At 35.8% G+C, this 16,656-nt stretch overlaps 1 protein-coding gene across 1 annotated transcript in view; it reads right to left on the bottom strand.

The window, feature by feature from the left end:
• Nucleotides 1–277: 277 nt before the first annotated feature.
• The window catches only part of VTA1 (vesicle trafficking 1), a 44,112-nt gene continuing 27,733 nt past the window's right edge, over nucleotides 278–16,656 (bottom strand). The window contains exons 5-8 of the mRNA XM_066248359.1: nucleotides 15,091–15,199; nucleotides 12,365–12,538; nucleotides 7,129–7,209; nucleotides 278–1,367 (exon numbers count right to left, since the gene is read on the bottom strand). Of these exons, the coding sequence (XP_066104456.1) occupies nucleotides 1,222–1,367; nucleotides 7,129–7,209; nucleotides 12,365–12,538; nucleotides 15,091–15,199 (510 nt within the window). The 3' untranslated portion in view covers nucleotides 278–1,221. The remainder of the gene's footprint in view (nucleotides 1,368–7,128; nucleotides 7,210–12,364; nucleotides 12,539–15,090; nucleotides 15,200–16,656) is intronic.

Below are 16,656 nucleotides of genomic sequence, written 5' to 3'. Positions count from 1 at the left end.
ACAAATGAATGAATAAAACCGTTGACTCAGTAAAACCTTATTTACACAGCAGTTCTCCAACTGATGCATCAGTTTGTTAATCCATATGTTAATGTACTTCAATCTTAATGGAATAAATGAAATGGACCAGATAAAATTACAGGTAAATTTTTCAAATTTATCTTTTAAAGAAAATTGGGTCTTATTGCAGAAATATCATATTCTAGCAACTAAAAATGACTTAAAAAATGACAATTCTAGCATGCAAATCAAAACAGACATTTGGCGCTGTAGCAAGTTGAACTAGTGAAAAGAATCCTTGTGTTTATTTTTTATACAACACAAATAAAGGCAGGTGACAGGATAAGTCCAAAATTCTCCACAAAACTTCTAAACATAACTGAGAACCTAATTTCTTATCATCTTCTGCATAATTCATAGCTATACACTCTACAGAGAATCCATTCCATAGCAGCAGAGGAGAATCTTAACTTAAAGCACCAAGTTTCCAGGCATTACTAAAAATGTTTTTTCATTCTCTAATACATGCAGTCAAACTGCCTATGAAGCAAATACCAATTCACCTTAAGCTTCAATAGATAAGGAGAAGCAGTTGGGAAACCAACATCATCCTTAAGTCTAAAAGTGATTCCACTTTTTTACCTTACTTCTTTCCATGAAAATTTTAACTTAAAGTAGTTATACTTAACATGAATATAAAACAAGTTTTGAACATAATCTTCAGATTCATCTAACAGTTTAGGATGTTCCTATTTGTTTTATAAATTCTAAGGAAAACAAATAACATGATCTTTAAGTTGGAATATTCTGGCACTTTTTATTAAAAGTTAAATTTAGACTTTATAGCAAAGTAGTATGATTTGTCCAAATTATAGGTCAAAATATTCCTTAATTTATGTAAATTATGATACAAAGCTTATTCCCAATATGTTTTATAGAACTGTACTTCCAATTTTTGAAGCAGGGTTCATGGGCGTTTTGTGGGCCTTGCTAACATTAGCCCTCTATACCCAGCGATTGCTGGATCCACTAACTGGGCATTGAAAGCTGGCTGTGGCTGCTGAGTGCTTCAACAGGAATCGGATACAGACACAGATTTCACTGTTAGAGCCAATGGAACTGAAGTCTTCATAAAACTGTGCTCCTGATATGCTGAAGATACAGAGAGAGGGACTGTTAGTTCTTTAAGCCAAAAATGCGTGGATCTGCTGTCCCAAGGCTTCACTCTCGGCCTGTGGTCAGTAACTTGAGGGCCTTCTGTAGATTCTGCACAGCAGTGCTGACATCTTCATACTGCAAAGCACTGCCTGCATACTTGCAGTATTTCTGAGCTCGAGCAAAGTCCTCCGGTGTTAGGCGGATATCCCCTAGAAGCAAAAGATTAAGGTATCTATAAGCATAGAAGGTGTTCTGTTTAGGTTAGGTAAATGCTTAAATTCAAGATTGTAGAAAATGTTAGAGGTTATAAAAAAACATAAAGGGTTTTTTCAATCCCAGTTAGATTTAAATAAATTTTCTCGGGCTATCAGTTATTTTATTACTAGTATAAACCTTACATAAACCAATACACAATAACTTACATAAGCAAGATTTTCTTTCAGATGTAATAAACTAGGAGCTTTTGTGTTGTGGCCAAATAATTACAAAAACTATGCTCTTTAAAGCAAGGATAGTAGCTGTGGCGTTTACGCTAGGATCACTCTGCCCCTCTTTTTATGGAACAATCCCACAGACTAAGCCTTTCAGCCCTCATTTGAACTGGAAATATCATCTGCAATTTAAAAAAACAAATTTTATGTGAAAATATTACATAAGTTGTTTAAACTTCTTTGAAGCATAAAATGACTTTATATTTTTGTGCTATCCATATAAAAAACTCTAAGATTTAACAGAGGTTTTATATCATTAAACTATACAATTAAGCATGTAAACCACCCTTACAAATTATTTCTCCAAAACATATTTTCCCAGCAAGTTTTCCACTCACACATGTGACTAATATGTGTAAAGCCCAACTAAATGATTTCAGTAAATAAACCTCAATAAAAACATTTAATTCAATCTACGTTTTGAATATACTTGAGTATATATTTCTAAATATGAAATTAAATACTGACTTTGTATTTTGTCTTTTGAAATAAATACCATTTATCTTGGAAATTTTAAGAGGATTCTAGGAGAACCGATCAGAAGGCTAGGGGCATGTACTTTAAAGAACAAATAATATATTTTATTAACCATTAAGCATAAAAAACAATTATCCTGCAGTTCTGCAAACAATTTAGTCAGGCATGCTTCAGTTGTATTATTAACTTGAAAATACCTACTGGATTCTTTAATGGTTTTTCAACATACATTAACAGGCTCTGGTCACCGAGATATATATACTATCTAGGTAAGTGAGACACTGTTAAAAATCGAGTTTACTTTAACACTGCTCATTTTCTGTTTTAATATTCTATCTTCCTATCTCAGGGCCATCTTTATAGATATGGCACGCATCCAGAACTTCCTGGACTTGCTGGAAGAAAGCCCTGATACTCAGGACTAATCTTATTATTACAGCATTAGCTTCAGCACTGTTTTGCTGACATCTCACTTATTTATTAATCAGATAAAATGTGTATAGTGGCAAGAACTCAGTTACTATTTTAGTTTTATAAATTAAACTTATCCACCAATGATAAAACTACTTTAAAATAAAAATCCTGAATTTCTTATAAAATAAATATTTCTATATTTATAAAATGTGAATGTCAGTATTATAATAGACAGGTTTGAGAAATTATGTAACTCAAAAAAATAACCAGACTATAACTAACTTATGATTTAGATACAAATGTAAGTTTGTATCTATAGACTTAATAGATATAATTTATTTCCAACAATCAGAAATATATATAAAGAACTTATGCATGTTGGTTACTTCTGGTATTTTGTAACAGTTCAGGCTTTCTTTCATTTAAAAACTATTGTATAAATCATTAAAATAAAACATTTTAATTAAAATTTTAAATAAAAATCAAAACTCCTATTTATGATTCTTTTAAATTAGCATTTAAAACTAAATAAAGTGAAAAAGATACAGAAAGGAAAAAAAATCAATTTCATTTTATCTAATATTATATTCAGAATAAATAGTAAATACTGCTTAATGCACCAAAATAAAAGTTTTTTTTTTTCTATCTTTAAAATTTACCAGAACCCATAATCAAAACTAGAGGTAAGAAGAGAATATTGTGGTCCTAAAAAGAGTTTAAAGACGAGAGAGGTTGTTTAACATATTATCTCTTTTCTGAAATCTTCCAGAGCGCTAGAGCTGAGCAAGATGTATCATAGGACTGATTCTCCCCTCACAGGGCAGGACAGGAACAAGGACAGGAAACAGCTCGAGCTATTCATCAAGTTCTCTATTAGAGTGGAGAGCCTTGGTCAGCACTGGATCAAAGGTAACAGTACTTGGTGGAAAGAGAAATCCTTGCATGCTCAGTTGGCATAAACATTCATTTCTAAGGTTGACTTATCAAGTTTCCAAGAAATAACACTTGTAAGCATTTCATTATAACACTTGTTATTCCAAGGAATAACAATTGTAAGCGTTTCAAAATGGGTCTTTAGAGATTCTTTCTATTTAACTAGGTAGTTCTAGAAATTCACGTCAAACACTTTAGATAATCTGATCCTAAAGTATTTTATTATTCTCTGACTTAAAGGATGCACAGGGAGAATTGCAGAGGAATCATCTAACTTACAGTAAGTCTTGGAAATAAATGTGGAGCACAGTACTATAAGGTTACCTTATATCTAGGCACTACCAAGATATGTCCCTTAATAAAGGCAATAATAGCGCTAATTAGAGGTAGAATATTATTAAATTAGGTACTACGCTAAATACTTTTAGATATTCTATTTACTTATCAAAAAACTTTACAAGGTAAGTTGTTATTCCTATTCTAATATGTAAAATATATATACTGTGCTTTTAGCATGACCAGGCAATGGCACAGTGGATAGAGTGTTGGCCTGGGACGCTGAGGACCCAGGCTTGAACTCCAAGGTCGCCGGCCTGAGCACAGGCTCACCAGCTTGGATGCAGGGTTGCCAGCTTGAGCATGGGATTATAAACTTGACCCCATGGTCGCGCTAGCTTGAGCCCAGGGTCGCTGGTTTGAGTAAGGGGTCACTGGCTCAGCTTCAGCCTCCCAATCAAGGCACAAATGAGAAAGCAATTAATGAACTAAGGTGCCACAACAAAGAGTTGATGTTTCTCATCTCTCTCTCCCTTCCTGTCTGTCCACTTCCTCTTCTCTCTTTAGCAAAAAAAAAAAAAAAAAGGCACTGTGCTTTAAATACCTACCTTTCCAATTCTAGTCTCCAGAGACAGCCAAAGATTCATTATAAAAGTATTTAAAATAACAATATACACATGTATGTATTAAAAGGTAGTAAGTACTAAACACTTAGGAGAAAAGGATAATAGGAAGGGGTATGGTAGCGATGGTGGTTATGAAACCACTATTTATTTTTGTGAACTCTCTGGACTTTCCATGCCTTTATAAACATATGTACAGAGAGGAGGATAGAGTTTTGTTTTAAATTACTTTTCCTACCAGGACCATACTCTATAATGTTCTGCAACTTGATTTTTACTTACTGTGTACAGATCTTTTCACATGAAAGTTATCACATTCTTTTTGAATATGTGCACAGTATTCTTTTTATTTTTATTTATTTATTTATTTATTATTTTTTTTCTGAAGCTGGAAATGGGGAGAGACAGACAGACTCCCGCATGCGCCCGACCGGGATCCACCCGGCATGCCCACCAGGGGGCGATGCTCTGCCCCTCTGGGGTGTCTCTCTGTTGCGACCAGAGCCACTCCATCGCCTGGGGCAGAGGCCAAGGAGCCATCCCCAGCGCCCGGGCCATCTTTGCTCCAATGGAGCCTCGGCTGTGGGAGGGGAAGAGAGAGACAGAGAGGAAGGAGAGGGGGAGGGGTGGAGAAGCAGATGGGCGCCTCTCCTGTGTGCCCTGGCCGGGAATTGAACCCGGGACTTCTGCACGCCAGGCCAACGCTCTACCACTGAGCCAACCGGCTAGGGCCAGTACTCTTTAGTATAGATTATAATTAACTACTTTGCCATTAATAAGCATTTAAGATTGTTTTCTATTCCTACATATGATGCTGACATAAATATCTATGTAAATACAGAAGCCTGTATCTGAGTATTTTTAAAGGATTGTTAAAAGTATAATAGTTGGGTGAAAAAAATTATATATGCAATTCTGATACTGACATAATGCTACTGAAGAGAGCTTGACCAATTTACAGTACCAGCAACAGCACACAAGTCATTTCCTGTTTTCATGAATGTTCTAGCTTATAAGTCTTTTAAAATATTTTTGCATCTATTTGAATGTAGAGTCACTAACATAGTCCTTGGTACTGGTGACACCTCGGTATTGGTGGAGACACCATTATCTTAAGCAAAGTGCAATGTGTCCGTGTCAGATAAGCACATACTCCTAACCTCTCATCTCCCCTAACGTTCATTAATTATTATTATTTTTTTTTAGGTGAGAGGAAGGGGGATTGTGCAGCAGACTCCCACATGCGCCCAGAATGGGTATACCGGCAACTCCATCTGGGGCCAATAGGCAGGTATTGAGTTATTTTTAGCACTTGAGGCTGACCCTCGGACCAACCAAGCTCTATCCTCACTGCCAGGAGATACTCGAACTAATCGAGCCACTGACTGTGGGAGGGGAAGAGGGGGAGAAGCAGATGGTTGCTTCTTCTGTGTGCCCTGACCGGGAATTGAACCCAGAACATCAATATACCAGGCCGACACTATCCATGGAGCCACTGGTCAGACCATGTTCATTATATTCTGAACCAACTCAAAAAAATCTTTTTGCTGTCCTAAGTAAGCCAACAGAATACAGAATTAAAGAAACACAATTTAAGCAATTCATGTTGTGTTCATAATGATATCAACAAGGTAGATATGACACCTCTTCTCATCCCCCTTCAAAAAGAAGCCCTCCTTATTCCATGACTGAAAGGCCAGATCTAATTAACACAGGGAGAGTTTAAAGAGCATGTGGGAAACAGACCTGCATACACAGTATCAAGGGAAACCCAGTAACACAACTGAAAACAATAGAGCAAGGTTTTCATTCTAAATAAAAAGGACTAAATGCCATTGGACATATGAAGAAAACTAAGACCAAAATAAACACAACAATGACTTGGGGAAAAATAACAAGAGAAGTAAGAAAAGTGGGAAAGAGTAAGATCAACAAACCAGGCCCTGGCCAGTTGGCTCAGTGGTATGAGTGTCGGCCCGGCATGTGAAAGTCCCGGATTTGATTCCTGGTCAGGGCACACAGGAGAGGCGCCCATCTGCTTCTCCACCCCTCCCCATCTCCTTTCTCTTTATCTCTCTCTTCCCCTCCCACAGCCAAGGCTCCACTGGAGCAAAGTTGGCCGGGGCACTGAGGATGGCTCCATGGCCTCTGCTTCAGGTGCTAGAATGGCTCTGGCAGCAACAGAGCGATGTCCCAAACGGGCAGAGCATCGCCCCCTGGTGGGCATGCTGGGTGGATGCCAGTTGGGCACATGCAGGAGTCTGACTGCTTCCCTGCTTCTAACTTCAGAAAAATACAAAAAATAAAAAGAAAAGAAAATCAACAAACCAATCTCCTAGTCTATGAACTAACCAATCAAAATAATTATCCTCTGAAGATTTTTATTTTTAATTACAGTAAGTTCTTTCTTTTTTAGATAATCTAACTACTCAGTGTAGATGAGAAGCACCATAATCATAACACATGGTAATCTTGAACTAATCTAAGCTTCCATGATATCTCTGGCTACACGTCTGTGCCACTATATAAATACAGTAGTATATGACAAAAAGAAACTGTGAAAAAAAAAAATTAAAAAAGGAAATGCCTTTAGATCAAGGATTTTTGATAAAACACCTTGGTTCACTGGAGGATATAGTGAACAGGGGCATTCAAAGAAATGTGTTTCAAATTACATGGATTTCCGAAAATAAAAGTACAAAACAACACCCCAAAACAAAAGATACACTATATTTCATGTAACACTGCTGACTTACCCTGGGAAACTGTGCTGAAAAGTGCAGGATCAATGGCTGGAATAGTCTGTGGAGTAGGCTGAATAGTATTACTTGTTACACCTGCAAAGCAGAAACCACAAATGGCTATTCAAGTTTTACACCTCTTAACTGTACAGTAGGAAAGCACTTAAAAACATCATGGAGTCACTACATCACTTTACTTCCTTCCTTCAAACCTTAATGAAGTATAATTTGATATAGTTATTGATGTTGAAGGCTGGCAGAGAAAATATTCCGAAAATACATTCTGAGTGTTTACACATATGCACGAGCTGCATATTTCCTATTATGTACTTTGTCATGTCCAATGCTTCAACAGGCTTCTCAAATCTCACCAAGTATCCACGGAAGGAACAGACTCCATTCCTACCTTTTAATTTCTTAGTCAATTAAATAACTTGGGGACAAAGTGAGGTATAATTATGATTTAATTTCATTGACAGGATTAAGTCCCATTTCACCACTCTCTATGAAATTAAAAATCATAGATTCCAAATTTTCCAGTTAGCATATCCAATAAGCGTTTAGTTTTGACTTTGTATTAGAACTTGTTACGACTGTCCTATTCAGTGAATAACTAGCATTCTTGATTAATGCTAAGAAATATAATAGAGTAGAAGATTACTAAATATCTAAAATATTAACACAAACTGTGGAAACTTCCCAGAGAGACGTAAATGATTCAATCAGCAAATGAAGAAAAGAATTCATTACTCTAAATCAGTGAATTCAAATTAGAAAACAGGATTCACTAGCCTGAAGCTAATAGGTTAAATTCCAATAAGCAATTTGTAGTAGGGGTAAAGTTGGAAAGGCCATGGAATAAAAAGAAGAAAATGAAAGAAACAAACAAATTCAGACATTTCTAAGAAAATAAAAACATACCAGTGAGAGCTCTAGCATAATGGTTTCCAAAAGGCTAACTTAAATTCTAACGTACAGTCTGCAGTTTGAGTTTTAACTCTGAAGAACCTTCTGATTACCAACCCAAAAGAAAAACTGGCTTAAATACATACTACTTTATCTTATTTACTTCTACTTTAGGGCAAATTAACTTCATTTTATACCTTTGGAACTCAAGTTATAAAAATATTACTTTTTAACTAAAAATTGAAATAAAACATTTAAGAGTACAAAGAGATACAGATAAAAAGTGAGTCTAGTTTTTAAATGGTAACACAATGTATATGAACAGCAAACTTCCTTCCTATCCCTGCTCCAGGCCACCTCGGGCTTTCCACAGTGCCCTCTCACACGCATACAGCATGTGTCTGTCCAGTCCAATGCACGCGCATAGAAAAAGAAATGCTCAACAACCCTCTCACAGACCCATCCAGGTATTAATGCTATTCCTTGCTAAGTAACTTGTGTTGGCTCAAATTAAAATCCAAACAGATACCTTTCTCTATGGAGAAGGCATCCTTTGTATGGTCAGCATTCTGCATTAATTTTTAAACACATATTTGTATATCTCCATATGATCAGGTAGGCAATATTAACGAGAAAGAGACAGATTTTACAGGGAGAAAATATAGTTATGTAGTAAAATTTTCTTTGAGCAATATTAAAAAAAAAGGCAATTTGCATTTTATTAAGAACTTCAGGTCACAGTCATTCAGCTAAGACTTGAACTAACAGAACAGGCCGCCCAACAAGCTTCACCCAGCAGTAAAGATGCGGCTTCCTGTCCGTCCTGACACACACAGCCAAGGTCTGACCTCTTGGCGGCCATCACAACATGCTGTCACGGGCTCAGAATACTGGTCAATGCAAGTGCATAAATACCAAATTAGTCCAAACTGTTTAAAATTTATGTTAATTATTTTTTGATATTCCCAAATCTAGTGTTTTTTTCCTCTTCTGATTTTGAAAGGTCTCATTCATTAATTTGTAAATGGATTGCAGCCCCCTGGACTGCAGTATGCTGAAGGAAACATTCCTGAGAGATGTTGAAAATGTCTTTCTTTCTAATATTTAATACAAAAAAATACTTTTTAATAAAAGTAAATTTTGGTTAATATTTAAGTAGATGGTTATGTCCTGTTAGATAGGATTAATACAGAATTAAACATGACAAGATTTCTAATTAAGTACTAAATTGTTCTACTGACTATAAGAATGAAAAAAATGGGTGGTGGTTAGAAAATCGGAGAAGACCATCTAAAAGTTATAATTAAACAGAACCATGAAAGGTGGTAACGTTTGGAGAGGCAGAAGAAAAGGTAAAAAGACGTTGTCTATGAGGAACAGTATAAGTAAAGGTAAGAAAATGGGAGGACTGGGTCAAGTACAACTTCAGTATAACTGTGGAAATGGCATTGGTACAAATGATTAGGCCAAATATGAACAACTTTGAAAACTGTACAGAAAAACTCACATGTTGTACTGTTGACATTCAGAACAATAAAAGAGCTAAGTTTTTGATCTATAGATGAGGTGAACTGCATTTACAGTTGAACGGCTAACAGTAATTATAAAATTACTTAACCTATTTAGATTTTTCACTGAGATCTTCCTCTATATTTTCCAACCATAAAAAGTAAATGTTTTAAGAGAAGAAAAACAGTACACCGTATTGCCCACATCTAATACTACAGTGGTTCAAGCACAAAAGACAAACTCATGGCCCCTTTAAACAATCACGATCCCTGTTCTCATTGCACCCCCATTCCTTTCTTGAGGAAGAACTAAACACTGTATATTAGTACGTACTATTCTTTTCAGCTATCTTAAGGATTTCCCTTTGATAAAAGTGCATCCTGGCCCTTTATATGAGAGAAAGTAAATCATTCTTAAAGTGAGCAAGAGGGGAAACATCTGCTATATTTATAAACTAAAAATCTTATTTCATTTTCTATGGCAACTATAAACTGATTAAAAAAACATTTTAAATATAATAGAAAAGAATTCTACCAGCTAAGAGAAGATTCCAACACCTCAAATCAATCTTAGGGGAAAATATGTATCAGAAAAGTAGGTTTTGATTTGACAGATTAACTCCTTGGAGAAAGGAACAAAAAAAAAAGGTGCCAAAACACGAAATCCGAACGACTTGAGTCCAAGCTCTATCTAGTTCTGTTATTAGGCATGTTTGTATTTTAATTTTCTTGGGATAACTACTTAATTTTTTCCTGTTTGTAAATTAAGAACAACTGTATCTAATACAGTTCCTGTAAGAGTAGATTTATAAAATAACTGTAATTACTTAAATGCTAAGAATATATAAAGTAATAAGATAGGACCTTATCCCAAGAAAGTTTACAGACTTAGTTTTATGCCCACTCGGAGGAACAAAAGGGAGAAAGAAAAAGGTCAGAAGTTAACTGGATCAATGACTGTTTGTGCCAGAACATTTCCTAATAGAAGACTAACTTCTGACATCTATCTTATATGATGCACATTCTAAGCAGGAAATACTGTCTATTAGCTTAAACATATGAAACTACCAATATATTCTATTACTTTTGTTGTACCAAATAGCAATTTCATAGGGTTCAACATGACCGAGCCCTTCTACTAGAAGTATATGTTCCCTCGCATATGGACATGTAAGATATCTCTCTATAAAATATGTATAGATGGCTATCCCAGTACTCTGCCCTAAGATATACTGTCTAAAGTAATACCCTTGGGCATCTTTTTAAAGGCATATCCTATCCCCAAATATGATACTTCCTTTGATTCATAAAATGATTTTAAGTGTTCATTAGCTTCTATTAAAGACACTGTCTTTCTTTGGCATAGAAATAGGAAGGAAAAGAAAGGACAGGAAGCTAATTTGCAAACACTGATTTTGTGTTAGGCATAGTACTTGTCAATTTTCATTCCTTTTTCCCTTTAATAATTAAAACAACGATGAGAAATAAGTAAGATTAATTTCATTTTAGAAAGAGGAAAAACCTAGGTCAAAAAAAGCTGAATAACAGTTGAGTTTGTAGTTTAGCAAAGGAGAGAAGCTAATCAACAACACTATTTTACTTCAAAATGTATTTTATTCTCATTTCTCTCTTTATAGGGATGTTTGTGTTTGCAGCTCTTGATTAATATTTAAATTCAGTAGTACAATTCAAACATTATTCATGTAAGACTATTATATCTAAGTAGCTGGTTTTGCTAATATTAATCTACAGAAAATTTCAATATATCTAAAAGATAAAATACAAGTATTCTATAAAATTTTACTTACAAACTAATTCAAATTGGTTTGCCTATTAAAGTCATTGCATAGACAATAAAACAATGAAAAAGCAGTATAAAATATACAGAATAATGACACAAAAGAGATCAGTGTTAAGATTATTACTTTCATTTATATTGTTAAAGAAAAAATGTTAGCAATATTTGTAGATAATATAAAGTTGAAACTTTTAAAAGAGACTAATCATAATTGAAGCTAAAATGGTAAAATGGAAAACTTAAATAAATGTCATTCTACTTGTGTACAATAAGCTTAATGGTCTGAGTAAACTGAGGCTGACAGGGAAAGTCAATGGTGTGTTATATAATAGAAATGGTAGAAATCAGGACTCAAAGGATGACTCATTTTATCAGTGAAATGTTTTGAAATGTTTGTCTAGTTTACTACCACAGATTTATTTTTGGTGAAATAAAACTATATTTTTAGGAAGAATTTTTACTAAAAAATTAACGATTTAAATTATGGTTTAATACTCTTCCTTTTGTTTGGAAGTAGGGATGATACTATGTTAACAACAAAAGTACAGGGAAGAGCCTCTCTTTGCAACTTGTTCTCTATCTGCTGATACTAACTTTTCGGTGCCTCCCCTCATTAGTAACACCCACGTTGAGGGCAAGGCTGGGTCCTAAGAAAACTCCAAACCTGCTATGGCAGTGGGACACTGACTGACGCATCTGCTATAAACCCCCCTTCAGCTCAATGCTATTCTTAAACAGTGAAGGGGAAGGAATGGGAGGAGAAGAAAATGGAATAAGCACCACACATGAAAAGCATAGAAGCTATTATTATTAATAAAATATAAAGTTAATAATAATATATGTAAATGTTCTATCATTTTCATAAAACTAAAATACAATTAATATTAAAACTTCAAAAAAAATTTAATATTTTTTGTGTGGGTCCAAATGAAATTTAAAGATCTTTATCATGCTTTATGACCATCATGAGGCAGAGATATAAGTGCAGTTCTTATTTATGAAAGAGAAGTTCCAAACTCGCTGAGCTTGAATCTCCTACCTGTGCCGTGCGGCACTTCCGCTGGTGTATTCGCTGGAGCATGCGCACCGGGAGGAATCTGTATTCCAGTATAGCTGCTCGACGGCATGCTGCTAGGGTCATAAGTGGATGATGATGGCTGAGGTGGCTGAGTGGGCAGAGAGGTTGCACCAACATCTTCATTTTCTTCAACATCTATTATAGAATATATATGCAATGTCAAACTACATATTTTGAAATAAAATGCTGAATATTCTTATTTTGCTATACAGGTAAGACAGACCTTAAAATAGTATTGACAAACTTATACTATGTGTAACACAGCTAAAATTGCAAAATTCCTGTTACCCCAAAATGTTTTCCTATGTTCCTTTCTACTAAATCCTATCTCCTCACCCCTGGCACTGACTAATCTGATTAGAACAGTGCCTTTGTCAGAATGTTAAATAAAGAAATGGAATGGCTGGTTGGCTCAGTGGTAGAGCGTTGGCATGGTGTATGGATACCTTGGGTTCAATTCCCAGTCAGGGCACACAGGAGAAGCACCCATTTCTCCTTCTCCACCCCTCCCACTCTTGCCTTTCCTTCTATCTCTCTCTTTTCCCCTCCTGCTGTCACAGCTTCATAGAAGCAAGTTGGCCCCAGGCACCGAGGAAAGCTCCAGGGCCTCTGTGTCAGGCACTAAGAACAGCTCAGCTGCTGAATGGCGGCTGAGCAACGAAGCAACGCCTTAGTGGGCTTGCCGGGTGAATCCCAGTCAGGGCGCATGCGGGACATTGTCTCTCACCTCCCCTCCTCTCATGAATAAAAAAATAAAAAAATAGCCTGACCAGGCGGTGGCGCAGTGGATAGAGCGTCGAACTGGGATGCAGAGGATTCAGGTTCGAGACCCTGAGGTCACCAGCTTGATCGTGGGCTTATCTGGTTTGAGCAAAGCTCACCAGCTTGGACCCAAGGTCGCTGACTTGAGCAAGGGGTTACTCGGTTTGCTGAAGGCTTACAGTCAGGGCACATATGAGAAAGCAATCAATGAACTACTAAAGTGCCACAACAAAGAATTGATGTTTCTCATCTCTCTCCCTTCCTGTCTGTCCCTATCTGTCCCTCTCTCTGACTCTCTCTCTGTCTCTGTAAAAAAAAAAAAAAAAAAAAGTCGGTTCAATATACGGTAATCTTGTAGTAGAATTCACTATAATAATAGATCTATGAAGACGGATTAGACTGAAGTTGACCACTGTGGCCAGTGGGAAGGCTGCCAGTTTCTGTAAATCAAGTTTCACTAAACACAGACGTGTTCACTTAAATACATATTGTTTGTGGCTACTTCTGCATGATAAGAGCAGAGTCGCGCAGCTGCAACAAAGATTATATCACATATAAGTCTAAAATATCTGCTGTCTGCCCCTTTCAAAACAAGTTCACCAACACATGTATTCAATAATCAACTTCATAGATGTCTAGAAGTTATATAGCAAATACAAGAATCATTTGAATTTTTTTAATTCAGAAAAGTGATATTCCTGTTGTAACAGTCAATTTTTATATGTCTAGTGAATAAAAGCAAGTATAAAATGTTTTTCTTTTTCTTTTCCTTTTTTTTTTTTGTATTTTTCTGAAGCTGGAAACGGGGAGAGACAGACAGACAGACTCCCGCATGCGCCCGACCGGGATCCACCCGGCACGCCCACCAGGGGCGATGCTCTGCCCACCAGGGGGCGATGCTCTACCCCTCCGGGGGGTCGCTCTGCCGCGACCAGAGCCACTCTAGCGCCTGGGGCAGAGGCCAAGGAGCCATCCCCAGCGCCCGGGCCATCTTTGCTCCAATGGAGCCTCGGCTGCGGAAGGGGAAGAGAGAGACAGAGAGGAAGGAGGGGGTGGGGGTGGAGAAGCAAATGGGCGCCTCTCCTGTGTGCCCTGGCCGGGAATCGAACCCGGGTCCCCCTCACGCCAGGCAGACGCTCTACCACTGAGCCAACCGGCCAGGGTCTCTTTTTCTTTTCCATTGCTCATTAAGTGAAAGGCCAATGAAATAATGAAAACCTTATTTTTTCATGATTCAATTTTATAAAACCACTTATTATGTAATGGTGAAATGTTCCTGTACATATAACTGAAAAAAAATAATACAACAGAAAGACCGGGTGCAGAATAGTGTGTATATTACCGAGAGTGTGGAAAAAAAGATATACATTCTTACTTGTAATTCATAAAAAGAAATCTCAAAAACTAGAGATACACAAACAACTAAAAATAAAATTTACTCCACAACATCAATTCTTTGTTGTGGCACTTTAGTTGTTCATTGATTGCTTTCTCATATGTGCCCTTGGGGTTTTGATAAGATACGGGAAGATTAGGAATGTGGTGGAAATGAGAAATTCACCTCATATTTTTTATATATTCTATAAATTTTGAACTATGTGAATGTATTATCAACTTACCCCTTCCCCCCTAACAAAAAGCTCAACCAGATATAGAAAAACGTAATGTTTTCTTTGGTTTGGAAATATTTTTTAAATTACAAATGGATTGTCTTATTCATATAGAAATGAAAAATCTCATTAGAGGTAAGAGATAACCAAGCCATTTTGTTGACAAAGTTAGACATAATGTATGAGTTTACATCCAGCTTTCATGAATTTGGAACTGATGGGGAAAACAAAATTGTATAGTTCCTTCAGAAAACTTTATATACTGAACAATTATGATTCTACTAAATCATTTTACTTAGATAAATAAATACATACCATTATCTTCTTCAATTCCCACCGGCCCTGCTTCAGGAGTCTCTCCATTCTTTAAACAATTATGGATATATGTTGCCTTCCACCTTGCATACTTTCTGTGTTTCACATTCTAAAAGAAATATTTTATATTGTTATTAGACAGCAGTAAAAAATACATTTGTAATAACCTATACCACATTTTTGAGATAAAGCCCATTTTTGCATTGTGTAGCTCAGAAATGGTCTGGCATTCTGCCCATCCTACCACTGGATTCTACCAACTACCTAGGGCTCGACAAGCTTGATTAAAAGCTATCTTCCTCAAAACAGATGCCCAGTCCTCTTCTACTGTTTTGAAATTTAGAAGAGGTCTGCCAACGGAAATATGAGCACATCCTTTGAGCAAAACTTGCAACTTTTATGCACAGAGGAGAACTAGGCTAGATAAAATTCTAAAATTAAATATAAAAGACAATAAATTGAACGTTTTCATTACAGAGGAAAGAACTGATCTGTACAGATCTAAGAAAACTAAGACGATGCAGTGGTTAAAGCAAGCAAACACACACTAGGCGGAAACGGGCAAGACTTCACTTTAACCTGTAGTAGACTATTCACCACCTCGGAGTCACAGCTATTTCAATTCCAGAAAGAAGAAGCTAATACCTCATGGGACTGTTGTAAAAACTGAAAATTTCAGAGAAAAACCTGCTAGGTTGCCTCTCTTTCTTCCCTGACTTAACAATTTATGCTATATACTACAAAGTATTTAAAGACAACTTTTTGTTTTTAAAACCACAAGGGTAAAATCTGTCAAAATATTGAATTAACTAGTGATTTTTAGTTCATATAATTAATGGACCTTTATGATACTCCTGGCTCAGTGGTACTGATCCAACTGGGGGGGTGGTATCAACTGGGAGCCTGTTAAAAATACAGGATCTTCAATGCTTAGTCCCTCAATTCTGCCAACTCTATTAAGCAAACAACAAGGCCTCTATACAACTCCCAGGAACACTGAATATAATATAATGATAAATGCTTGAAAACCACATTTTCAACAAATTTATTATAATGATGATTATCATGATTCAAATACTGAAGTATTTATAATCACAAATTACATGTATTTCCTAATGGAGATTTATTCAGCATATTTAGATTTTTATATTTTTCAAAGCAACTAAAATATTATAAAACAAGTTTAAATATAAGAGTAAAATTGTACCAAAAAATCCTAAATGCAATAAACAAATACCTAAATTCACATAAGTATAAATATATAAATATACATTACTACAATACATAAATACTTAAATTGAACTACTCTATTTTTGTAATAATATTTGGAATGTACATTCCAATTAGCCAAAGTATTTCCAAAGATGGTATAAATAGTAACTGTTTAATACAAAATGTACTGGGGTAAGAAAAAGAACCAACTTTATCTTTTGGCACAAATAGAAAAAAATAGTTTTGTGAAAGAACTCTTTAGAGAAAAATTTAGTAGTAAAAGATACTCCCATATACTTTTCACGCAGGTTCCCCAACTGTTTACACCTTTCTTTGATTTATCAATTTATATAT

Source organism: Saccopteryx bilineata, chromosome 12 (genome assembly GCF_036850765.1).
Source record: "Saccopteryx bilineata isolate mSacBil1 chromosome 12, mSacBil1_pri_phased_curated, whole genome shotgun sequence".
Lineage (NCBI taxonomy): Eukaryota > Metazoa > Chordata > Mammalia > Chiroptera > Emballonuridae > Saccopteryx > Saccopteryx bilineata.
Note: the sequence above shows the minus strand (reverse complement) of the source record. Positions and strands in the feature narration are given on the sequence as shown.